General features: G+C 57.9%; 2 protein-coding genes across 4 annotated transcripts; one reads left to right on the top strand and one right to left on the bottom strand.

Moving 5' to 3' along the window:
* Positions 1 to 3,635: 3,635 nt before the first annotated feature.
* On the bottom strand, positions 3,636 to 12,855 carry LRRC3C (leucine rich repeat containing 3C). 2 transcript variants are annotated; one of them, XM_027805642.2, is made up of 2 exons: positions 12,764 to 12,855; positions 3,636 to 6,391 (listed from the first exon to the last, which is right to left on the bottom strand). In XM_027805642.2, exon 2 carries the CDS (start codon positions 6,311 to 6,313, stop codon positions 5,531 to 5,533), a length of 783 nt encoding a protein of 260 aa, XP_027661443.2. In that variant the 5' UTR covers positions 6,314 to 6,391; positions 12,764 to 12,855; the 3' UTR covers positions 3,636 to 5,530. The 2 variants fall into 2 exon arrangements, with proteins under 2 accessions (XP_027661443.2, XP_055553746.1); XM_055697771.1 differs by lacking the exon at positions 12,764 to 12,855 and adding an exon at positions 8,294 to 8,387.
* Positions 11,997 to 23,147, top strand: ORMDL3 (ORMDL sphingolipid biosynthesis regulator 3). Of its 2 annotated transcripts, none has more exons than XM_055697774.1 (4): positions 11,997 to 12,148; positions 16,496 to 16,702; positions 18,173 to 18,324; positions 18,463 to 23,147. In XM_055697774.1, exons 2-4 carry the CDS (start codon positions 16,529 to 16,531, stop codon positions 18,596 to 18,598), a joined length of 462 nt encoding a protein of 153 aa, XP_055553749.1. In that variant the 5' UTR covers positions 11,997 to 12,148; positions 16,496 to 16,528; the 3' UTR covers positions 18,599 to 23,147. The 2 variants fall into 2 exon arrangements, with proteins under 2 accessions (XP_055553749.1, XP_055553748.1); XM_055697773.1 differs by lacking the exon at positions 11,997 to 12,148 and adding an exon at positions 15,664 to 15,786.
* Positions 23,148 to 23,490: the final 343 nt, after the last annotated feature.

Here is a 23,490-nt window from a genome sequence, read left to right as displayed (position 1 = left end):
ACCATGTCGGCTGGGGTGACACCTCCAGAAGGTCACCTCGTAACTCCCGGCAGCATCTCTGTTAACCCACAAATGAGTGGTTCCTCCAAGTTTAAGTCAACGGGAATTGAACAGGTCTCAGGGCTGGCCGAGATGCCAGCATGACGCGCTGCAGCTCGTTTCAACCTGCTGGAGAGTGACAGCCTGCTTAGCAGCTTGTAAGGAGTGGGAGCAGGTGCCCAGGGACTGGCACATCCCAGGAACCCACCGCACCCAGGAATCCACCAGGAATTCCCCCCAGGATCCAGTCTCAGAGCTTCTCTGGTGGGAAGTGGCTTGAAAACAAAGCCTGGCCAAGAGCCAAGGGTGTCACCTCTGTCCCCAAGAGTCCCCAGCTGATGCTGCAGGAGCTCTGGGCTGGGTGGCACGGGGATGTCCCAGGATGCAGCTCCTGGCCTCGTCAAGGAGGTGTGTTAGGACAGACGAAATCCCACGGGCAGCCACACTCTGGCGGAGGCAGGAGGAGGACTGGGACGCCGCGTGCCAAGGGGACCCGTGGTTTTGCTGAGCCAAAGCCAACGGCTGGCAGCCGAGGGGCTCACATGAAAGGCCAGGTCTATTTAGGTACAGCAGCCGCGGCGAATTCTGTGATGGGACCGATCGTTTCTATAAAATTATGCATATTTTCAAGTGCTCTGCTGAACTGGAACTGGAGGAAAAAAAAATAATAAAAGGAGCTTGTGCTGCTTTCTGGCACCTAAATCCTGGCCTGGAGCAAGGCCGTGGGCAAGCGGTGGGGACTGCAGCGCCCAGCCCAGCGATGCTCCCGTGGGAGGACGGGATGGACACAAGCCCCAGCTCATGGATGGGAACCCACATCTCCCTCCAAAGCAGGAAAAGCGCCTGGAAAGATGCCGTTTCCCTCTGGGAAGGGAAGCTTTGCAGGTCCCTCTTTTATTAACAGGCACAACCTGTCTTGAAAGAACGAACTTCATCTTAAAAGAACGGCCATCAGAGAAACGTTCCCTGGGCTCAGCCAGGCCCAGCTCACACGGGGGTCGGGAGGGAAAATCAACAGTGAGTCTGGAGGGCAGCGTGTGGAAGACAGCCACACGCCCGGGAAGAGATGGTTATGATTTTTAGCTCTGCTTTGGTTTCCCATCCACTGAAATTAAATTTCCTCCTGCTGAAGTCCGGTGACCACATTTTCTGCACAGCACCGCTCCTACAACAAGCAACATCATCGGATTAATGAGTCCTTTGCAGGCACTGAATAAGTATGATTCATTATTGGCAGCAATGCCACTGTAAATGGATTTTTTGTGGTGAAAATAAATAAATAAGGCTACATAACTGAAAGGCCGTTGATGAAGCGTAGACCAGCTTTAATCACAGTGTAATTGCTGCCATCAGTTCTAATTATTTATAAATATTTTTATAATTGTGGAAATTAAACAATTAGACATCCTTCCTTCCCTCTTCTAAATCTAATCAGTTAAAAGTTCAGGATGGAGTCTGGGGCCATGGCTACTGAACACACTTCACTCACAGGCTGAGAAAAATATTGCTTTACCTTTCTTCTAAAACACACACCGCTGCAAAAGCAAATGGAGCAGAGCCACCGGCACTGTTGCTGAAAGGATGGACCCGCAGCCATGGCGCCCACCGGCAAGCTCAATAAACAGCCGAATTTCCACAGAGCCCGAGGCTCGGCAGAGCTCAGCTTCCCGGGAGCATCGCCCCATCCCTGGGCTGCCGGGTGGGAGGCCAGGCCAGGCGGGCAGAGGAGGCATCACTACCAGCGAGGAGCTGGTTCTTGCCTCAGTGGCACATTTTCCTCTGTGGTGGAGAGGCAGAGCAGCCCTCCGCGGGCAGCCGGTTCACTACCCACCAGGTGCGGGTGGGCAGAGCACCTTGGAAGTCAATAAGAGAGATTTACCAGCATGCTGGAACGGTACAGAAGGAGGTCACGCTGCTAATTCTCCCGTTGCTGATCCCAGCGGATAAATCCACAGTACATCAGGAAATGAATTACCCAGAAACACAGTATTAAAATGGATGATTATACTTCCTCGCTTAAGGAAAAGTGTTGACTTTCACGTGGAGGCCCCTGCACCCAGCGACGCCAAGCGCCGGCTCCCAGCTCCCCGGCAGGAACCTGCCCACAGCAGCTTGCTGAAGGAGAGTAAATATTGAGATGAGAAAAAAATCCCTCGGTGGGACGTGAGCTGCTCGAGGCGCCTGGCAGGCTGCCGGCCCCAGACCTCCTCCTGCGCCCAGCCAGACTCCCGAGACCCCTCCAACAGCCGCAGGCACCCCTTGGAAATATTCCTGTAATCCCAGTTTTCTGCTCTTCCCCACTCCCGGCAACACCTGATTAAATAACTCTCGTTAAATATTGCCTCTAATGGCGGGTGTCCCTGCCTGTGGCCAGGGCTTGGAACTCGATGGGCCTTAAGGGCCCTTCCAACCCGAACCCTGCTGTGACTCTGTGACTGATGCTGTGAAATACCCAGCATCGCTAACCGCAGAAATCCAGTGAAATTCTGTCCATCCCTGACCAAGTGATCTTCCCGAAGCTTACCAAGATTTTTATGAGGTTTCTTGTATATTTTATTCCCCAATACATCTGCACAGGTCAGCGGCTTTTCCACAACCAGCTGACCTCCCTCATGGCAGGGGCTGCCACCAAAATCTACCTCCTTTCCCGCATGCTCGTTAGCGTGGGCTGTAACGAAACCGCTGGTTTCCATCCCCAGGGTGGGCACCAGACCAGGGCTCGCCCCTGGGCACTCAGTGTTATCCGGCTCCATGGGGGGACACCAGTGGGTCCCCGGGGAGCCACAGGATGGGGTGGCAGCCGGGGCTGCGCATCCTGCTGCATCCCCCAACCCTCCCCAGCTGCTCCCATGGCCGCGGGAGGAGGGTCCCCGCGGAGCAAGCCAGGGTGGGGGACAGCAGCCGTCTGCTTGGGAGCCTGGGGTCTGCGGGCTGTCACGGCCGCGCCGTGTCTGGAGACAGCCAAGTGACAAACAAGGTTAATGTTCCTCAAGCGGGAGCTGTCACTCCGCGTTAGGTCCCAGGTTTCACCTTCCACGGCACAACGCTGGCACGCACTGCGCAGGGAAAGGTGCTGGCAAACCAGTACAGAACGCTCTGGATACCATGGCCGAGGAGGCTGGGGACATTGGGAAGGGCTTGTCCCTCCCAGCCGTGACGGTGTCTGCCCCATGTGCTACACGATGGCTGGGTCTGATCTGGTGGGGACGGGAGGGCAGGGAGTGGAGCACGGCCATGGCAAACGGCTCCATGCGGTGCCGGCATGACACGGCTCGGGGACCGGCAGTGTGCCAGCCACCCGAGCCGCGTGCGCCGCAGCCGAGCCACGGGGTGTTCATTTATTGAAGGCGAAGGCAGGGTTACCGGTGGGACTGGGTATCGTGTGTCTGCAAGCACCATCCTGGGAGCACTCAGCAGAGCTGGAGGCGGCTCTGGGAAGACATCGGCTGTCACGCTGATGCGTGCGGCCTTCCTCTGCGGCCAGGGTATCACCAGGGACCAGGGTGTCCCCGGCACAGTGCCACCCGCCTCTGCCCAAAGCCACAGCCCCTGCGCCCCCCACACACAGACACTAGCACGGGCTGGGCACAGGCTCCAAAGTAAAAGCCAACTTTATTGTTGTATAAAGACCGTAAAAGTTCCCTTAAACAAAACACACGTTGGGTCAGGTGGTCCCGGGCATCCCCCACGCGTTGGTGTGAGCGTGGCTGTGCGGGGACGCCCGTGGGGAGCAGCACCCACGGTGCAGCCGCTGGCGGTGCCTTGGTCCGGTCCCCCCCAGCCCCTTCTCTCCTCCACAGCCAGTTGTATGGGGAGAGGAGCCGCCGGGGGGCTGTGGGGCCGGGGGGCCGGGCTCGGAGCGGGGGCTCACTGAGGCGCTTGTGCATTGCAGAACCCCTGGGCTGCGCTGGGCAAGTAGGCACTTACGGAAGGGCACGGCCACTGCTCCCGGCCAGCTCCATCCCACGGCACCGGGGCAGCAGCTGCGGCCAGAGCCAAACGTGCTGCCCACACCGGGGCCGAGCTGGGCCTGGCTGTGCCGGGGTAGCCGGAGCCAGGGCTGGTCCGGGGCAGGGGATGTTCAAGCAGCTTTGGTTGGTGCTCTTGGTGAATTAAGGCAATTTTGCTTCAGTTGGTTTTTAAAAAGGGCAAACGCAGCAAAACCAGCTCTCAGGGGCCAGGCACTCCCTCGGGAGAGTGTGAGTCTGCTCTGGCTTTGCTCGGAGTCACCGCTCGGACCCTGCATGCCCAGAGGTGGGCGCTGACCCCCACCTGCACCAGCCTCCCGCGCCCCGGCCTCGCCTCTACCCACCCACCCCGGGAACCCGCAGCCCAATCCTGGAAGGGTCAAGAAGGGACGCTGGGAAATTTTGGGGGAGATTCAGGCTCCTGCCAGCGGCGCGGGAGTGGGGAGAGGGCAGAGGAGCCGCAGCGGCTCCCGCCATCCCCGCGTCCCATCACAGTGACCGGTCGGCAGCTTGTGAGTCCTTGGGCGAGAGGTGGGAGCGCTCCTCCAGCAGCGGGTGGGAGCAGGCTGGTGACGGGCTGCCACCCACCCACATGGTCCCTGGGGAGCACCGAGGGGAAACCCACTCCCCAACAGCCCGGCAGGGCTGGACCCACCGCCCGGACCCCTCGGTTCCCCTCCATCAGCACCTTCATCCCTTGGTGGCCCCAGAGGGCTCAGCCCCACGAGCCCATTTCCCATTTGCCTCTTATTCCCCGTTTGGTTGTTACAGGAATGGCGCGCTCCGCGCGGGAGGGTGCTGGGTCTGCCCCCCGGCCACCCCGTCTCCGAGTGGAGCCCCCCGCGCCCCTCGCTCCACCTGGCCCAGGGGGGGCAGGAAGGGAGCGGGGAGCAGCAGGGACTGAGATGGGAGATGGGGCGGCACCATCCAGCACAAGATCTGGAGCGGGGCTCCCCCAAACCTGCCTCTTGCCTTTCCCAACCCGTGTGTCCCCCCCTCCCGCCCTGTCCCTTGGTCCCGCTGGGCTCTGGTCACAGCCCATGTCCTGGCATGGCCGGGTGGCCGTGCCGCTGCCTGGGGGCCAGGCCTGCGGGTGAGCCGGGGAGGGATTAAACCACTGATTTCGGTAACGCCCCAAGGGATCTCTGCAAAGGAAATAGAAAAGTTCTAAACCAAGTCTGAATGTCCAGGTTGGTCGGAGCAACAGCCGCGTGCCGGGGGGATGCTCGGGGGCTCTCTGGTCCATACCGCAGAGGCAGCGGGTGATGCCGCGGCTGCTCTTGGCTCGTTGCCAATGACCGCCCCCGGCCACAGCCGCTTCACCCCTCGCTGCACCAGAGCCAGGCGCTCACCAGCCGCGGCTCCCGCTGCCAGATGCTGCTTCTCCAAGGACGACGGAACAAATCCGTGACCATTTCTGTGCGATGACGGCGGCTCGTGGCAGCTCCTGCAGCCATGGCATGGCTGCGGAGCGGCTGATCCCCAGCTCCGCAGGTCCCCACGTCCTGCAGGATGCCGGTGCCTCACACCACGGTGCTGATGGTGGACGACTCCTCCGACCTCCGCTGCTTGCTGGGCAGAGACTTGAGATACTCCAGGTGCCGCCGGGCATCCTCCTGGTTCTGCCGTACGTAGTAGACCAAGTAGGAGATCACCATGGCGAACCAGCCGAACATGGTGACCAGCATGGCGATGTCCGTGGTCTTTTTGTACACGTTGCAGAAGTCCGTGTCGGCGATGACCTGCAGGAAGGCTTTGCCGACATGCTCCTCCTGCGTGGAGGAGTCGCACACGATGCCACCCGAGGAGCCGGCCACCAGGTCCACCGTGCGGATCAGCTCCTGCAGCCGACAGTCACACAGCCAGGGGTTGTCGGAAAGGTTGACCTTGGCCTTCAGGTTGCTAAAGGCATCTTTGCTGACCGACACCAGCCTGTTGGAAGACAAGTCCAGAGAGTGCAGGTGCTCTGCCAGGCCCCGGAAAGCCCCGCTCTCGACACCGGCGATGGCGTTGTGGGACAGATCCAGCTCCAGCAGGAGTGGCAGGTCCCGGAAGGCGTCGCGGGGCAGGAAGGGGATTCGGTTGGAGTCCAGGTAGAGCTTGTTGGTGTCATTGGGAATGTCTCTGGGGACCTCGGTCAGCTGAGCATTGCTGCAGCGAAAGGTCTTCAGCCCCTCCTCTTCTGAGGGGTAGCAGCCCTTGGGGAACGCGGCGGCCGAGCGGAGGCAGGAGGCCAGAAGGAGGAGGCTCAGCAGGAGCAGCCACATGGTCACCGAGCGGAGGAGGACCCGCTGTGCCGCAGGCATGGTGCCGCGCTGCCTCAGTCACGCGGCCACCAGCCCAGCGGCTCTCGCTCACGGTGCTTTCAGCTGGACTCGGTGCATCTGAGGTGGAGACAGCAAGGGGACAGTGTGAGACCAGGAGAGCCAAGAGGCAGAGCCACCACTGTGCCAGCTGCCAGCATCACACCTGCCCCAGGTGCAGCCTGGAGAAGGACAGGGACCGGGCCAGGGCCGGCCACCACGGCTCAGGCATCCCCTCAGCCCCTGCCACCAGCGGCCTCCCTCAGGCTTCCTGCGCGGCAGGATCAGGCCGAGCGAGGACATGTCTCCTGCGTGCCGGCAGCTGGGCTGTAACAAATGGAGACAGCTCAGGTTGAGCCAGAGGCGGGGGCGAGCTCCCACCCTGCCAAGGTCACCGCTGGTTTGATCGCGTCGCGCGCTCGCAGGAGGCTGATCCATCCTGCAGCGGCAGCTGGTGGGACGCAGCAGCCAGCAAGCCCTGGCTCCAGGCGCTGTTGGCGGCCCCCAGGGAACGCGGTGGAACACCCCCCGGGCAGAGGCCGAGCAGGATCCCGCTCCCCAGCTCTGCTCTCCAGGGCACACGCAGACACACGTTGGGTTTGCCCCTTTGAGGGGATTGGTGCAGCCGGGTGGTTGGGCACCACTGTCCCCTGCCCGGTGCCACCCTGGCCGCAGGGTCACGCTGCCCACACCACCCCGTAACCATGGTCCCCATCCAGCCCTTTATTCCGGAGGGGAAAAGCGTCAGCAGGAAAGAAACAAAAACAGAGAAAGGAAATTCACTGGAGCTGAGTGTGTAGCGAGTTCCCAGGGTGGTGGCAGCAGATAAGGGCCATGTCCGAGCTCCACGAGCGCGCTGCCCGGCTTCCCCAGCCACAGGTCCCACCACGTCCAGGGGCCCCGCGTTATCCCGAGCCGAGCCACGGCGGCGGAGCCATCCAGGCAGGGTGCAGGTGCTCTCCCACCACCCCACGAGTAAAGACACCGGCACAAACGGGCACGCCGTGGCACCCCGTCTGTGCTGTGGAAAGCTCCGCGCTGTGCCACCGGGCCACCACCTGGGTGAGCCTGCCCGCGGGTGCCACCACCCACAGCGCACCCTGTCCCGGGCAAACCCACTCCTGGGTGCCGACCGGGGGTCCCGAGCGAGGGGCAGGGCTGGCCACCCAAGGGTGGTCCTGGTAGCCCAGCCTGGGCGAGCACCCTGACCGCTGGGTGCCGTAACGCAGCCCAGCCGTGCTGGAACACCCCAAGGTCACAGCAGTGCGGAGCTGCCCCCTGCACTGCCGGCCCCCCCCGGCTGCTCGGGGTCCCCACGCGGGACCAGGGCTCAGAGCAGCCGAAGGGCAGCAGGAACCCAGCCCCATGCTGGGAGGTCGGGGGGAGGCCCAGCCCCCCCCCGTCTGCCAGAAGTAACCTGGGGCAAGTGCTGCCCCTTGGGGCCACCCCCCCGCTGCCGGGGGCGAGTGTGGAGCTGGGAAACCCACCGGACTGAGCCGGGAGCCGGTGGCCCGGGACAAGGGGCGCTTCATCCACGGGACCCGGGGGACCCCCCCGGGGGGGAATGCGGCTCTCCGGGGCCCCGCGGCGGCTCGGGATGCTCCCCAGCCCCGGCGCTCCGGACCACGCACCGCAGCGAGAGCGGGCGCGACCGGGGTCCACAGCCCACGGCGGGGCACGGGGGGTCCCCGGCTCGACCCCCGGGGTCGCCGCCAGCCCCGGCGGGGAAGGTCCAGGTAGGCGGGGGCAGGACGGGGCTGTGCGGGCTCCAGCACCCACCGTGCGCCCAGCGCAGCCGGGGATGCCCGGGGTTCCCCCCGGCCCCGCTCGGCACCGGGGGCGTTGCGGGCGAGGGAAGCCCCGGTGCTTCCCCGGGGGAAGCTCAGCTCAGCTCGGCGCGGTGCTGCCGGGACCCCCCCACCGCCGCCGCCGCCTCCCGCCCCCCGCCCGCCGGGGGCCGGGGAGGTCCCGGTGCGGACTCACCTGCCGTGCGCAGCCCCGCGGCGGCGGAGCGGCCCCGCGCCCCGGGCCGGAGCGGCCGCGCCCCGCGCAGCGCGGCGGGCCCGGAGCCGGCGGCGGCGGCGGGGCCGGTGGGCGGGATCCTCCGCCCGGGCCTCCCCGGGGCTCCCCGCCCCCGGCCCGCCCCGCCGGGGGGGCCGTACAGCGCCCAGCACCCCCGGCCCGGTACCCGGCTCCTTGCTAGCCCCCCCACCCCCCACCCCGTGAGGGACGATCTGTCCCGGGACCCCCAGAACGGGGCGGGGGAGCCGGAACCGGGGACCCCCGGCGTGGGGACCCCCGAGCGCGTAGTGGCCGGGGCCGGGGGCTCCCGAGGGGCTCCACGCCCCCTGCTTCCCCCCAACCCTCGCGGGGGCACCCCCGGCCCACCTCGCCCCCCCGCCCCGGGGCGCTGGGCGCTGTGCACCCCCCGGCTCTTGCCCCCGCCGCCCCCCAGCGCCCCCCGGCCCCTCGCGGAGAGCAGGACCCTCACCCAGCGGGGCCCCCTCCCGCCCTCAGCCCCCCCCGCCCGGCACCGGCATCGCTTACCCCGGGAAACCCGAGCCGCGGCGGGCGGCAGCCGGGGCAGGAGCCAGGGGCGGGGGGGGCACCGGAGCAGGCCCCCAGCCCAGCCTCGAGCTGCCCGGGCCGGGGACCGCTGGGCTGCCCGGGGGCTCGGCGGGGCCGCCCCGGGACACCGGCGAGGGCGGCTCAGCACCATGGAGAGCGGCCGCCGTTACCGGGCCGGGCCCCGGTGCCCCGGCACCGTCGAGAGGGCCGAGCGATCCCGCTGCCCCAGGCGGGTCCCCCCCTCCCGACTGCTCCCCCCATCCCCGGGGCTGGCCCCGGCGGGACCCCGGGCGGCGGGGGCCGCGGGCCGTGCCCTTGCCGTGCCGCAGCAAGGACGCGCCCGGTGCCCGGTTCCCCTGGGCGAGCAGCCCGGCCCTGCGTGCTGACATCCCCGCCGCTCGCGGAGAAGCCGGTTCCGAGGCACCGGGCCTGGATCTCGGCTCCATTGGGGGAACAAAACCTGCCGGGGGAGGCGCAGCCAGGCAGGGCCGCAGCCAGCTGCTCCGCCGGGACCCCCGCGCTCCCCGGGGAGACCCCTGGCCTCCGGCGGGGCTGAGCGGAGAGATGGGGATGGGGATGGGGATGGGGATGAGGATGAGGATGAGGATGAGGATGAGGATGGGGCCAAGCCAGCAGCACAGCAGGATCCCTGTCTCTGCGCCCCAGGGAGCACCCCAGGCTCTGCACCTCAGGGTGCTGCAGCCAGCGGGGGTTTGCCGTGGCAGAGGGTCGCCACACGCCAGGGCAGCCATAGGCCCGGGGGGCGCCTGCAGCTGCCGGTGGGCCCCTGCTCGGTCCAGCCGGTCTGTCCAGCACGGGGGCCCGAGAGGAGCCCGACTGCGGGCAGGGCTCACCCAGGCCTGGCCCAGGACTCGGCCGGGAGCACAGCAGGCAGCAGCCGGTCGGTGCTTTGGGGCGCTGCCGGCGTCTCCCTGTTTGACCGGGGAGCAGAGCAACCCTGTGCTGCCCATCACCGGTGCCGGTGCCACCGGGAGCTGTGCACAGAGCGGGAGCAGTGCCAGGGCCACAGCAGCGCATGGGCAGCTTCGGGTGACACAACAGGATGGGGCTCGTGGGAGCCGAGGGGCTGAGGTGGCAGGCAGGGCCTTGGGGGGCTCGAGCTTTCAGCGAGCCCCAGCTCAGACCCGGGGGGGGGGTGTCACCACAGCAGCAGGCAGAGACCCCCAAGAGCATGAGCTGCACCCTGTGGGGGTCTCACGTGCCAGGACACGGCACCCGCCAGCCCCAAAACCCAGCGCCTGCAGTGCAGCACGACCCCGCGCAGACCCTTCCCCGCTGCAGCCGCAGCAGCCATGGCTAAAAATAGCCAACCCCGGCTCCTTGCTGCCACTACGGTGCTAAATATAACCAGTATCGACCAGGCAGCGGGACTGGCAGCCCGGGAGAGTGGGCGGTGAGCATGGCCCCTGGCACGGGGAGGGGGGGGTGAAGCCGGCAGTGAGGGCCGGGTATGGGAACAGCCCCCCTGAGCACGGGGGAAAGGCTGGTCCATGCCGCTGCCAGCCAGGGGATGGGGCCAGACTCCCCTGGGGACCCCCCACCCCCAATCCTGGGGTTCCTTGGGGGGAGGGTGAACCCCGCCTGGGGAGCCCAAGGAACGGGTGTCCCCCTCCCCGCGCTCGCAGCGGCAGCAAGAGGCTGCCTGCTGCATCACTGAGAGGGATTAATATTTATGGGCGTTTAAAAATAGCTGTCGCATTGTGCTTCCCCCTCACGTGCGGAGTCAGCGGGGTGCGGGGAAGCTGCTAAATTAGATGTCACCGCGCAGAGGGAGCTGCTCAGCCAGGCAGGAGCAGGGATAAAAATAGAGGCTGCCGTGCGTGCGTGGCAATCCTGCAAAGCAGGGCCAGCTCCCGCGGGATCCCCTGCCTCCGCTCACCGGCATCCCTGCACCTCGCCTGCCGCCCCCGATCCTGCAGGATCCCCCGCCTCCGCTGGCATCCCCACACCGTGCCCTGCCGGCGAGGGCACCCTGGAGAAGCCAGACAGGGACTGGGCTCCCCACAGCACCCACCGGCTGCTCTAACTGTGCCTGTGTGTCCCCCCGTGCCCAAGGCCCTCCAGGGTGCAGGGCTCTGGGAAGCCACCCTGTGCCCCGCCAGCGGCACCCCGGGGGTCCCCATGCCCTCGCCGTGCCCAGCCGGCACACAACCACCCACTGGGAGCGGCTCAGGCTCACGCAGAGGCCGGATGGACACACGCAGGGTCGGGATGGAGGCGCAGGGGCAGCCATGGCTGGGCTGTGCCAGGAAACCCAGGTTCCATCGGTGCAAACGGCACTACCAGTGCACCGGGGCCAAAACCAAAACCCCACCGATGGGTTTGCCGAGCGGCCGCATGAGGCTGGGGGCTGTGAGCGGTGCTGCCGGGCTCCCACATGCTGGGTTGGGGTCTCTGCTGGGCCCAGGACCCCAGTGCAGCTCCAGGGCAGGGGGACGGCAGCACGAAGTGGTTTTGGCGTCACGTGCTGGCGTTGCACCCTGGGCCGCTCCCGTGCCGGAGAGCCGGCAGCAGCCGGTGCGCACAATGCCCAGCACAGACGGCCAGGCGCATGGGGGCTGCCGCAGCACCGCGCTCTCGGCTCTGCTCGCTGCACAAACAAAAGTGGGGCCAAATGGTGCCCCCCGAGCCGCAGCGCCGGATTCCTGCGCTCCCAGCCCTCGGCCCTGTGTCCGGCAGCACCACCCTGGCCCGCTCACACGACGCCTGCCATTGAGGTTTTCCCTTGGGAAGAGCAGGAAGCCCACCCTGCGCAGCCCACCCTCCCCCAGTAGCGTGGAAGGCCCCAGCTGGGTCGCAGCCCCCCCAGGGTGCCTGTAGCCCCACAGGGATGGCCATAGTCCCCCCGGGGTGGCCATAGCCCCCCTGGGATTAGCCGTAGCCCCTCCAGGGGTGCCCGTAGCCCCCAGGGCTGCTCTCCGCAGCCGAGGGCCGGCAGAGGTGGGGTGCTGTGGGTGCAGGGTGGTAGCAGAGCGGTAGAGGACCCTTCCTGGCCTCCCCAGGGTCGCTCCCCGCCGCCGTGCCCCCAGCGGGTGGCCGGGTGGCCCCCGGTAAGCGCGGCCCCGCCTCTCCCGGGGCGGGACCCGGAGCTGGGCGCTACCGGGACTACAGCTCCCGGCGTGCCGCGGCGGCGGGGCGGGCGCACCCAGGAGCCCGCCGGGAGTGCAGCCGGGGCGGCGGGGTGCGCGACGGAGAAAGCCCCGGCCCCGCCGAGCCGAGCCGAGCCGGGCCGGGCCGGGCCGAGCAGCGGTGAGTGCGGACCGGGCGCGGCGGCGCCTCTCCGGGCCGCCCCCGGGGATACGGGGCCGGGCCGGAGCCCGGCAGGCCCAGGCGGGAGGCCTCGCCCCCTCCCCGGGAGCAGCAGCGGCCGAGCCCCGCGGGGTGGTGCCTGGCGTGGGCCCGAAGGACGCCCCCGTCCTCCCCTCCAAAAAAGCAAAGCAGTTGCTGAGCTGGAGCCCGAAAGCCCCAGGGCCGGGAGGGCGGGGGGCCGCGGTGCGGGTCCTGCCCGGGGCTGTGCGGAGGTAAGCGGGGTGCGGGACCCCACGCGCAGTGTCCCCTGCGTGGCCAAACTTCCCCTCGACATTCAGTAGAAAAGAGGGAGGCAGAGCCCTCACTGCTCCTGCTCCCATCCAGGGGGGCTCAGGCTTCCCACCCCATCACTACAGCCCCCCCCCCTTCCTCCCCTCCTGCCAGCCCTGCACACCCCCCGGGTGGGGGGACGGGGCAGCCGTGGGGCGCAGAGCTCCTAAACCCAACAGCAGCTCCAGGCCGGAGCGGGACCCCCAGCAGCACCGGGGGGGGGTAACCTCTGGCTCCACTCCTTCCCCGCTCAGCTGCCTGCGCACACCGGCGGCCCCGCGGTACCTGATGCTCTGGTTCCGAGGCTGATGCCATCTCGCAGAGAAGGGTTTGAAATATTTATTTGCTTGGGAGATGGTGGTTGCTGTTGCTGCCAGAGATAGGGATCGTGGCTCCTCAGTGGCTCCCGTGGATCATCATGGCTCGTGTTCTGGGAACACTCGGGAAGATCCGCCAAGATAAGCACCTGAGCCTTCCTTCCCTCTGCCACCTGCTCCGGGCTGAGGCAGAATGGGGTGCTGAGCGCGATCCTGCAGTGCCCTGGGGAAGGGTGAATCCACTGCCGAGCACTGACAGGGTCGGAGCACTGCTGGACTGCGAGGGGACAGGAACAGGCAGTGGTCACCCTCCTGGGGGGGCAAAAGCGATGGTGGAGAAGGAGCTGCACCTTGGAGTGCTGTAATCAGAGGTTGTGGGTCCTCCAGCAGCTGATGGGTGACAAAGCAAGCGGGAAACCGCTGAGGTCGTTTTGTTTCCCCTTCCCTTGGAAGTGGGGAGATGCTGAGCTCGCAGCCCTGATGCTTGCTCTGAGCCCCAGAACAAGAGTCTTTCCCAACAAAGCCACAGACAGGGAGCTGGCACAGCAGCAGGCGGGAAATTGGGAACAGGACGCGAAGGATCGGGCAGGGGAAGGGCTCGGCTCTGCCGTCGCAGCGTGCTGTTCGTCGCTGACCACAGTTAACGACTTTTCCCCTCCTTGGATGGCCACCATCCAACATCAGCGCAGTCCTGACCTTCGCACTCAGGCTGGTGAAACATTAAAGCCGTTCAGTCCCAAAAAAACGCTGCACAAGTTGGGAAAGCAGAGCTTCACAGCCAGCGGTTCCCGGGGGGGGAGCTGGGGTTCCTCCCGCTGTTGCCTTCCGCCTTGTTTTTCCTGCAGGTGAACAAATCCCTGGTGTAAAAATCAAAAAAACGTGGGATCTGGGATGGGGGCAGGGATCGGAGCCTTGAGAGCTCACGCTCCCCTGGCCAGGCTTTTGCAACACAGTTGTGTGTGCAATCTGAAGCAAGCAAAGAAAACAAGTGAGGGCTGCAAACACCAGCTCAGAAATGGGAAAGATTCGCAGATGAAATATTTTTTGAAGTGGAAAGGACAGCGTTGGAGAAGCACGCAGAATCATCCCCATCGTAGGACCGAATGCTCGCCATCTCCAAATCTCTCTCGCAAGAACGAGTTACCCACGTTGTAGGCATTTCACCCGTCTGATCCTCATTTTTACAAGGAAACAGAGGCCCAGGGACGAAAACTGCTTCACATACGGCTTATACGTCTGGCCCTTTGCCACCCAGCCGCAGGTTTGCGACTGCCCTCGTTTGCAGAGGGGTCTGAGTAGAAGTTGCTCGTTAGTTTTTCAAAATTACACCTGGGGTTGTCCTCAAGTGGAAATTCCACTTTATTAGCTCACAGGCAGGGCGCACCTCTGGCCGTGGGGCCCGCAGGAAGGCCCGCTAAGCTTCTGTAGCCTTTGCGTAATGGCATCATTTCAAGAAAAGAGGGTCCCAAAGAGGCCACCTGGTCAACCACCCATTCCAAAGAGGGATCTTTATTTGTGAAAATTGATTTTAAAGCCCCCGGTGAGACCACCCATCGCTTTCCATGGGCAGGCCATTCCAACATCAGTCCTCCAGCATTACCAAGTTGCTCCATGTCTTGGCCACGCAGTTACTAACTCCGCTGCGTACCTTGTCTCCCTCCTCAGCACAGCTATCTGTCAATGTTCCTCACGCCTCTCTCCAGTGTTCTCTAGACTAAACAAACCAGTTTCCTCCAATCTGTCCTTGCAGGTCATGTTTTTCCTACACCTCTGCTCATTCTCACTGCTCTCCTCCCCTGGACTCCTTCCAGCTCCTCCCAGAACTGGACAGTGTTCTAGCTGAGGCCTTACCAATATCTAGGAGAATTATTTCCTATGTCTGGCAAACAGCACTCCTGTTTACGCATTCCACAGGGGTGTCTGCTTTTTTTTGTTGTTGCAACAATATGACTTTTGACTCATTATGCTTCACCAAACCCCTCCGTTTCCTTCTGAAAGCCCTTAGGAATTGCACCCAATTAAGGATGGACTGAAGCACTGAACACTAAGTCCTGCTTCCAGACCAAGCTTCAGGCTTTTTTTCTGGAATAACCAGTAGGCAATATCCTTTGGCCCAGGAGATGGGTGACAAGAGAACACACGCTCTGGAGACCACGCTTCTGGTAAGAAAAAACCTCCAGATAGAAGCTCCCTGACTGCCACCTGGGTAGCGGAGGTCAGCAAGCATCTGTTCAGCTTGCCTAGCAGCCCTGCTTCACCAGAGCTGCCTGCAACACCGAGCAGCGTCTGCCCGCGCAGTTGAAAGGGGCTTGGAAGCTACAGCACATGTCCCAGGAGCTGCGGAGTCAAGCGTTCCCTCCGTCCCCCAGCCCTGGGCAGGAGCAGGGGGGAGCACCAGCTTCTGAAACAAGCCAGGCCCAGCACTCTGCAAGGGAGCTGGGAACAGCTGGCAGCGACACAGTGTAATGTCAGATCTGGCTCGGCCTCGCCTCCCGAGACTGAAGACTGTGAGAGCTGGAGAGAACGGCAGCACCGTCTCCCAGCTGTGGGAACCAAAGCAGCAAAAACACAAGGAAACATCAGGAAACAGCCCTCGCCCTGGGGTTTGCTGTCCAAAGCGGGATGGACTGTTTTATCTAATGAAATGATATTTCCGTGGGACACAGACAAAGGCGATTTTACACAAGAACTTCTTTGATCTCATTGTAGATATTCAACTTTGGAACAGTTCTGATTTGTGCTGTTTCCTGTAATGCCTGGAAACCAGCAAACCAGAGCTGTCATGTTCCCGGAAAGCCTAAAAGCTGACCGATACCTGCTGCCACTAGCAGTGCGGCAGTCCAAAAAGCCACCCCGGTACCTGCGTTGTCTGTAGAGCACCACTCCAGAGACCTGCTCCAAGAGGATGACACTGCCTTGCTTCCTCTCCTTCCTGGCATTGTTCAGAAAAACATCTTTCTATTCCTCTTACGTGGCAGCTGTTCTTTCCAGGTAGGGGAAGAGCCATATCCTCTGCGGTTCTTGCTCCTGAAGCGTCTTCCCAATGCACCTTTCCTTGTAATCTCTAACTCTTTATGTTCCACAAGAGTAGTATCGGTCCTTCCCTGTGGGGGAATATTTTTATTACTCCCTTCCACCTTTAAGTCTTAAATTGGAAGGCAAAACACGTAAGCCAGACCAAGAGACCAGCAAGCCTCTAAAGCTGTGCAGAACACTGTTAGTTTAGTTAAACTAATTAGGAGATCTGTTGATACAGCGCTGCTGTGCCTTTCCTCTGCAAAACTGGAAAGAGAACACAAGTATTAAGGTACACTGAACCCATAAACACACCAAGAAGCTTCAAGTGCCAGAGTGCTTCCGTGATTAACACTGCGATGATGATTTAAAAAGTGGCAGCTGAGGGATTGAACCTCAACTTCTTGGTTCCAGGACAACATTTCAACAAATCAAAAGTAGCTTCTGTCACAGCCAGGCTTCCCACACATGATTCCCAGCTGCTCCTGGATTTAGCTTCCCCTCAGAAACATCACCTCTACAAACAGAAATAATGAGGTGCAGAGAAGCAAAGTGACTTGTGATTTTTAGAAAAAACAATAGATTTCAGGTTTGCTTAACAGCAGGACAGTGCTCAGGCCCTGCTGTGCTTACCCAAGAGCTGGAGGGCTAACGCGGTGCAGGTACTGACCTGACTCTGCTTTAGTTTCAGGCGCGCACGTCGGACACGAGAGCCAACATGAACGTGGGAACAGCACACAGCGAGGTGAATCCCAACACCCGCGTCATGAACAGCCGGGGCATCTGGTTGTCCTACGTCCTCGGAATTGGCCTGCTGCATGTCGTACTCCTGAGCATCCCCTTCTTCAGCGTGCCTGTGGTTTGGACTCTTACCAACATCATTCACAACATGGTAAGGAAACCGTGTGGCCGGCGTGACTTCCCAGGGCACAGAGAGGTAATCTCTTAGCACCAGCTGTTCTTTTGAGAGCCACTTAGTCAAATTCTTGTTGAACCAATTCCTTTCTGTTTCCAAAGATGAAGTTGCTCAACCTCCACCCCTCAGACTGCACCTTTGCCTCTAGGTCATATATTTAAATCCAGCCTAGGGACTGAAGAGGCAGCAAACATCTGGTGAGGCTGCTCAGAGGGGACACTGAATTCATTTGCCTGCAGGCTAAATCCCTTTGTCACATCCCCCTTCACAGAGGAATAGTGTGACAGGCCACAGAAACTGGCAGGACAGCTTTCACTTCAGTTGATACAATCTGAATTGGCCTCACTAAAGTTGAGAAAACAAGATTAAACCCCGAATTCTGTTCTGCTTGAAGTAAAAAATAATCCAGGAACAGACTCTCCCCTTTAAGGATCAGGTAGCCAAACAAACGGGTGTCAAAGCGCCGTGCTAGGGGTGCGCAGGTAAGCGCAGCACACTTAAGACACGTTCTGAGTGCGCCTCGGTTCCCCACGATGCCAGAAGCTGCTGTGTTTAACTGCTCACTTCTGTGCCTCTGCCATCCCACTACACGAGTCTCTGCACGCTTGGGTTGTACAGTGGAGGAACAGACCTCTCAACAGCCGTTCACCCTCAGGCATAGGGGATGAAATACTTCAGAGGTGCAGCAATTGGGTTTTGTATTCTTTATTTTAAAAAAACACCTCAGCCCAAGAATATTCCAGAGACAAAAATGACACCCTTATTAGGGATGCTCATGCTAATGTTATTCATGTCTATCGTGGGGGGAAAAAAACCAACCCACAAAACCACCAAGTAGAGCTGCCTGGAGCTCAGTTTACAAGCTGCCTGCTTTTCACCAGCTCCTTCCCCTTCTCTGGCAGCTTAAACAATGAGGTCCTAGGGACCGAAAGGGGTTTAAAGACCAGCAACAGCTCTACTTAAAGACAGATGACGTAGCCAGACCGTTTATCTGCAACTGGCGCTCCACTTCAAGAGGTTAACTTGTAATCAGGGCGGTATCAGACCCTCACTGCCCACAACCAGCACTTTTATAGCAAGCATTTAGCGTCGCCGTTGCAGGGTAGAGCAAGTCCATGCTAATCTCCTGATCCTAGAGATCTGACTGCTGTAATCTCGCAGCCGCCGCCTTGGCTGATGCCCAGGAGCTGAACAAGAAGCTTCGCATGTAGCAGCCAAGCCCGAGCCGGCCCCGGCTGGCTGCCTTCCCCCCTCTCTCCCCGCTTCCTTACCGCTGCCGGTTGAAGCACGTTTTCCAGCAGCGACAACGCATCCCTCTAGCGGAACAGCGCGCGGCTGCAAGCTCCCGCACCCGCGACGTTCTTGCTGAAGCTGAACGTTGCCGGTGGCGTGGCAAGGGGCAGAGAGGACCCTGCGCGCTTCACACCGCGTTTGTGTTTGCTGCAGAGCATGTACATCTTCCTGCACACCGTGAAAGGAACTCCTTTTGAGACTCCAGACCAGGGGAAGGCTCGGCTGCTCACACACTGGGAGCAGATGGACTACGGCGTGCAGTTCACGGCGTCCCGCAAGTTCCTGACCATCATGCCCATTGTGCTGTGAGTACTCCAGGGCAGCCGAGCTGCCTTCGCGCATCTGTCCCACTCGATGCTTCTGCTGCACGTGCTGTCCTGGGAAACAAAACCATGAGGTGCTATAATTCAGTTTTCCTCTCACTCTCTTCCCCTCCTTTCCAGGTATTTTCTAACCAGCTTTTACACCAAGTATGACCGGATACACTTCATAATCAACACCATCTCCCTTATGAGCGTCCTGATCCCCAAACTGCCTCAGTTTCATGGAGTTCGGATCTTTGGGATCAACAAGTACTGAACTGTGTGGCTGGTGCAAATGGAAGAGGAGCAGGGGAGAGGGGGAAGCTCCTTCTCTCCAGTCCTGTTTCTTCACCCCCACGCACATTGGGATGTAACTTCACAGCCGCTGTTCAAATGCAGTAGCCAATAGACATATACCGCATGCTGGATCCTCATGCCCAATAAATCTAAACAAGCTCCAGAGTAGAATTTAGTGCGGAGCAGGACGCAGGACACTGGATTTCTTTTATTCCAGCGTCATAAATAGAGGCAGATACACTGAGACTTCGAGGTACAACAAGGATGAATTCTGGGGAGATTTTCATCTATCCCAGACATCGGACGAAGAGAATAGGGATGAGGGAAAAAGCTTCTAGTGCTGGTACTATTGCTGTGGTAAATGCACTTTAAAATATATTTCCCGTTCTGAAGCTAGGTGCTTTAAGCGATATGTGGGGGGAAATTCAAAGGGATACAGCCAGACTTTCCCAATACTTGATATTTTTTTTTTCTCCGAGGTTTGAGTTCCATTTTTGGGTGGGGAAGTGGGAGGGGGCAAGAGAATGACAGATTTTTATTTTGCAACCTTGTACACCACTGAGAAAGTTCTTTTACTAAATACAGTACAGGAAGGAATAACCTGCAACATGACAAAGCTTTCATTTTTCTACGGTACCATTCATGTGGTTCAGGGAAAAAGTCGATTAGATCCTAAATCATACCCACCATCTTTAGTTTATACCAGAATCTGGGTAACTACTCCCCACCCCAAACTGCTAATTTTTAAGCGCACCCTGAGCACTCAGGCAGTACAGCATTTGGATTAAGGGCTGGAGAGCAGGTCATTTTAATGCTCGACAAGTGTCACTGAGCTACTTGGTACACAGATACCCCACAAGCAGGGGAGCAGCTGAAGACCGCTAGGTATAGGCCAAACGAGGCGGATGGCTGCTTGCTCTAATCAATTAGTGATTGTAACTGGAATTTTTCTCTGCAGTCCAGGCTTCTTGGTTGCTTAAGTCCGTGTCAGTGTTACTGGGATTTGCCAGTTCTCCAGTTAACCATGGACTTAACTCAGTATTTGACTTCAGGCAAGCGAGAGTTTGATTTCTGGCTTACCTGGAAGCCTGTCACTTGGCTCCATGCACAAGCGCTGCAGCAGCGTCCCCCGAGCCCTCAGGTGATCGCTGGCAAGGGCAAGGGAGCTGCAGGAGAACAATGCTAATGAGCAGCACCAGCAGCAGACTGAATTGACCAACAGAAGGATGCAATGGGTCACCAATAATAGATTTAGTATAGGAACAAAATTGAGCTTCCCCTCCCCCCCAAAAAAAAAATTACCAGCTAAATAAAGTAGGTTTGCAGGTTTAGATTTCCTGGCTGAGATTGCTTTCTGCTGTTCAGAATAATCAGTTTTTCTTTTGGGCTGTGCACCGAATGAAATGTGTTTTTCCTTATGCTTCCCCTGTAAACTCATGAAAGCCTGTATTTTTGTTGTCTTAGTGCTTATATTGTCTCCCACTTTTGACAATGGTATAAACATTTTAAATATGCTATTTTTGTTCCTGCATTAGCCAGTTTTAGCTTTAGAGGTCATACGGGGTATGGCAGAGTTGTTTGATGGTCTAAGCATAGGACAGGGAGAGGGGAACTTCAGGTGTGCATGTAAGGTCTAGTACTACTCCGTGCATAATTTTAGGCAAGCTGCTTTACTTCTCTATCTCAGACTTGCTATAAGACTGCTGCAGAGAAGGGAAAAACATTCAGCATACCTCAGAGGGCTGCTGGAATGCCTAGAGAATCATTACCTAATGTGTTTGAAAAGTGGGAATATTTTAAGTGAAAAGAAAGTTTTCAGGAAGGTAGAAAGAGAAGAGTCTGGCTTGACACCCGAGTGCTGTTCTCCAGCGAGGGAGTTTTGACAGATGTGCAATTTACTTGATGGGTAGATTAAACCTTTTAACCACCACGACATAAGGACTGCTGCTTTAGTTAAGGTACTATACACCCTAAAGCTAAGATACTCTTTATGCTACTAGACAATTACTTTTGGAAAAAAAAAAAAAGATATTGTTTTCAAAATAGAGATCTCATCAATCAGCTATGTACCTTTGAAATGACTGAGAAATCAACAGTAGCGATGCCCAGCACACTTTTGGAAAGGCCGCTGCCCTCACAAGCGCAGCATCTGTCCTCAGCAGGATGGCCAAGGCTGTAGCGCAGACTGTATGTTGCTTAAACAGATCCAAACGTCTGCTCACAGACACAACTTACATGCCAATGGTAAATCTCCAGAGTAAAGCAAGCAATTTATTGTGGTAGAAAAGGGGGAAAACCAGCAACTTTTATGCAACAGAAACAGTTGCTCTATGCTTAAAAACATGACTCCTATATAAACAGACAAATGCTGATTATTTCTAAGTAATACACATTACACAAGGTCTCAGCAGTTCTGCTATTTTTAGCGTAGGTATAAATTGACGGTAAGAGTCAGCTTTTCTCAATGAAGCACAGTTTCCGTGGAGGCCTCAGCATTACAACAGCTGAAGGTATGAACATATTATTTGTGCTGTTAACTGAAACTATGGACATTGATTCTGTTTTGTTCAGTTACAAGAATCAACTGTAAAACAGAACGGGATTATAAACTTCTCAAAAGGGCAGTTTTTAAAGACTGAAGTCTAAAACTTGTTAGGCAAAGCTTTAATTATAATAGTAAGCTTTTCTGATTTACCTTGTTCACACAAATGATTAAAATAGCCATTGCACAGATACGTGTTATATGGCAAATGACATTCTTTACAACACAGGGATAGCATTTTTGCTACAGAATAACTGGAGTTAGCTTGGACTCAGCAAAGTTAATCCAGTCAAGGGAAACTGAAATGAAAACTAGAGAGAAATATGGGAAGTAGTGAGAGTGGAAAGATTTCATGTTAATCTTGTGGTGCGTTAAGCATCTACATAAAATTAACAGTTACTTGAAAAATTATACGTCTTATAGGATCTTCCTTAAGATCCTGTCCTAAGGGCAGGTGTCAGAATTAATCAAAAATAGAAAAGAAACCATAAGTTAATTGTAATTAAACTGCAGTCACAATTGCTACTAAATGGACCCAAGGTAGTTTTAAGTGACACAGTTCTGGCTATTTTTTTTATATTTACATATATATATACACACACACATACATATATATGCTCAAGCCACCCTCTCATGCCAGCTGTGTGGCTCCTTCCTGTCAGTGTCACAGGAGCAAGCAGTTTCCACTGGGAAACCACCACTGCGGTGGCATGGAAGTAACAGCCACAGTTCTGGGTCTTCTGGAACTCTGTACCAAAACCACTGCTGGATTATGCATGTTTGTTAAATTAATGTAGAAGCAAGTTCAGCACTCAAAAGGCTAATCTTGCACACACCCAAGCTAAAGAGCATAGTCCAAACACTAACACTCTCACAGGATAACTAATTTCTGAGGAAAGGGAGATGGGGACAGTGTGGGCAGGATGAGGAACTTTCAGACATGAACTTGCAGCCGATACAGCAGTGATCCGAGGGTGAAGCCTACCTTTTGCATGGAGAACCGGAATGTCAGTGCAAAAGTGTCCACTCATTCTTTCAGACTGTAGAATTTTCCAAGTACCTGCATGAAGGAGAAAACTGGTTGTTACTGATTTTGAAAGGGGTTTTGACAACATCACGCTTTACAGATCTTTCTCTCAAACTTGTACTGGCACCTTGTACAGTGACTAGTGCAAATGTCAGCTGGAGAATTAAAAAGTGGGCTGCACCCTGTTACTGAGAAACAATTACTATGTAGGCACTTAAAATGCTTTTCTTTTTTGTTCTGCAATGAATGCCAAAAGACAAAAGCTTTGGAAAACCACCACTTGAACCCTGAACTGTTAATGGGGATTGGCAGAAACTGTCCTCTGCCCAATCTCGTCCTGGGCAAAGCCTCTTCTAAACCACTGTCAAGATCATGCACGTAATCACACAGTATGGCAGTCACACCAGGAAGTCAGAAAACAATCAGGTACTAACCGCTCTGTTCTTCTGAATTAGGGATCCTGTCTTGCGATTCATTTAAGACAGCTAACAGGATGTTAAACAGCCCAACCCTTAGCTGGAAAAAGTGTTTAAAAAATAAAAAGCCTGAGATCTGGGGCTACTTAATTCCTGAGTATTTTTTTTAATTGTTTGTTTGTTTTAATAGAAGCATGGTACTGGCCCTTGAAACGGGGACAGCAGCTGGTTACCATTGTCAGCACATTAATATTTCTCATTGTGAGTTACACTGCTTTATCATTGCCTATATTTTAAGCATGCAAGTGTTTGTGTATACGTATCTTCCTTGGATCAGTTTAAGCAAGCTGAATTAGTTGGACTTTTTTAATGAAACATTCTGACACTGTACAAAGTTTTAGGGTTTTTTTCCAGTAGCCCTTCTTTTTGCTGTGTATACAGAAGTCTCATGTAGAGAACTTTCTAAAATAAAGTGTGAATATTTTTATTACTCCTTTGTACAGTATTCTAAGAGAAACTAATAAAGTAAGTATTCATGTAAAAACTTGTGTTTGATTCCTTGAATTTTTACAGGGACAGGTTTTCCTTGTAAACAAGCATGGCAAATGAATACCCTGGCAATTCCAAGCCCACCAAGTGATCGATTGGAGCAAAGCACGGAGCTTGCAGCCCACCGCACAGATCCCTTAACAGGGTACCACACCAGTCAGTCACAAACCCTCTGCTACTAACAACAAACCATCAAGCATGGAAATGTGTCTGCCTTGCTGGTCAATGCCAGTTCAAAGCGGCTCCAGTAACATCCTGTCGTCCCCTTTCCTACACTACACTTCATTAGTTAGTTCTCCGACAGATCCAGTGAAGTCCTAAATCAGAACACACTGTTC

This window comes from Falco cherrug, chromosome 20 (assembly GCF_023634085.1).
Source record: "Falco cherrug isolate bFalChe1 chromosome 20, bFalChe1.pri, whole genome shotgun sequence".
Classification (NCBI taxonomy): domain Eukaryota; kingdom Metazoa; phylum Chordata; class Aves; order Falconiformes; family Falconidae; genus Falco; species Falco cherrug.
Note: the sequence above shows the minus strand (reverse complement) of the source record. Positions and strands in the feature narration are given on the sequence as shown.

What these genes read in the sequence shown, in the direction of transcription:
- LRRC3C (XM_027805642.2), bottom strand. Translation starts at nt 6,313, where the DNA reads ATGCCTGCGGCACAGCGGGTCCTCCTCCGCTCGGTGACCATGTGGCTG.
- ORMDL3 (XM_055697774.1), top strand. Translation starts at nt 16,529, where the DNA reads ATGAACGTGGGAACAGCACACAGCGAGGTGAATCCCAACACCCGCGTC. An exon ending in CCAACATCATTCACAACATG is followed by an intron (nt 16,703 to 18,172) that starts GTAAGGAAACCG and finishes TGTTTGCTGCAG; the next exon opens with AGCATGTACATCTTCCTGCA. An exon ending in ACCATCATGCCCATTGTGCT is followed by an intron (nt 18,325 to 18,462) that starts GTGAGTACTCCA and finishes CCTCCTTTCCAG; the next exon opens with GTATTTTCTAACCAGCTTTT.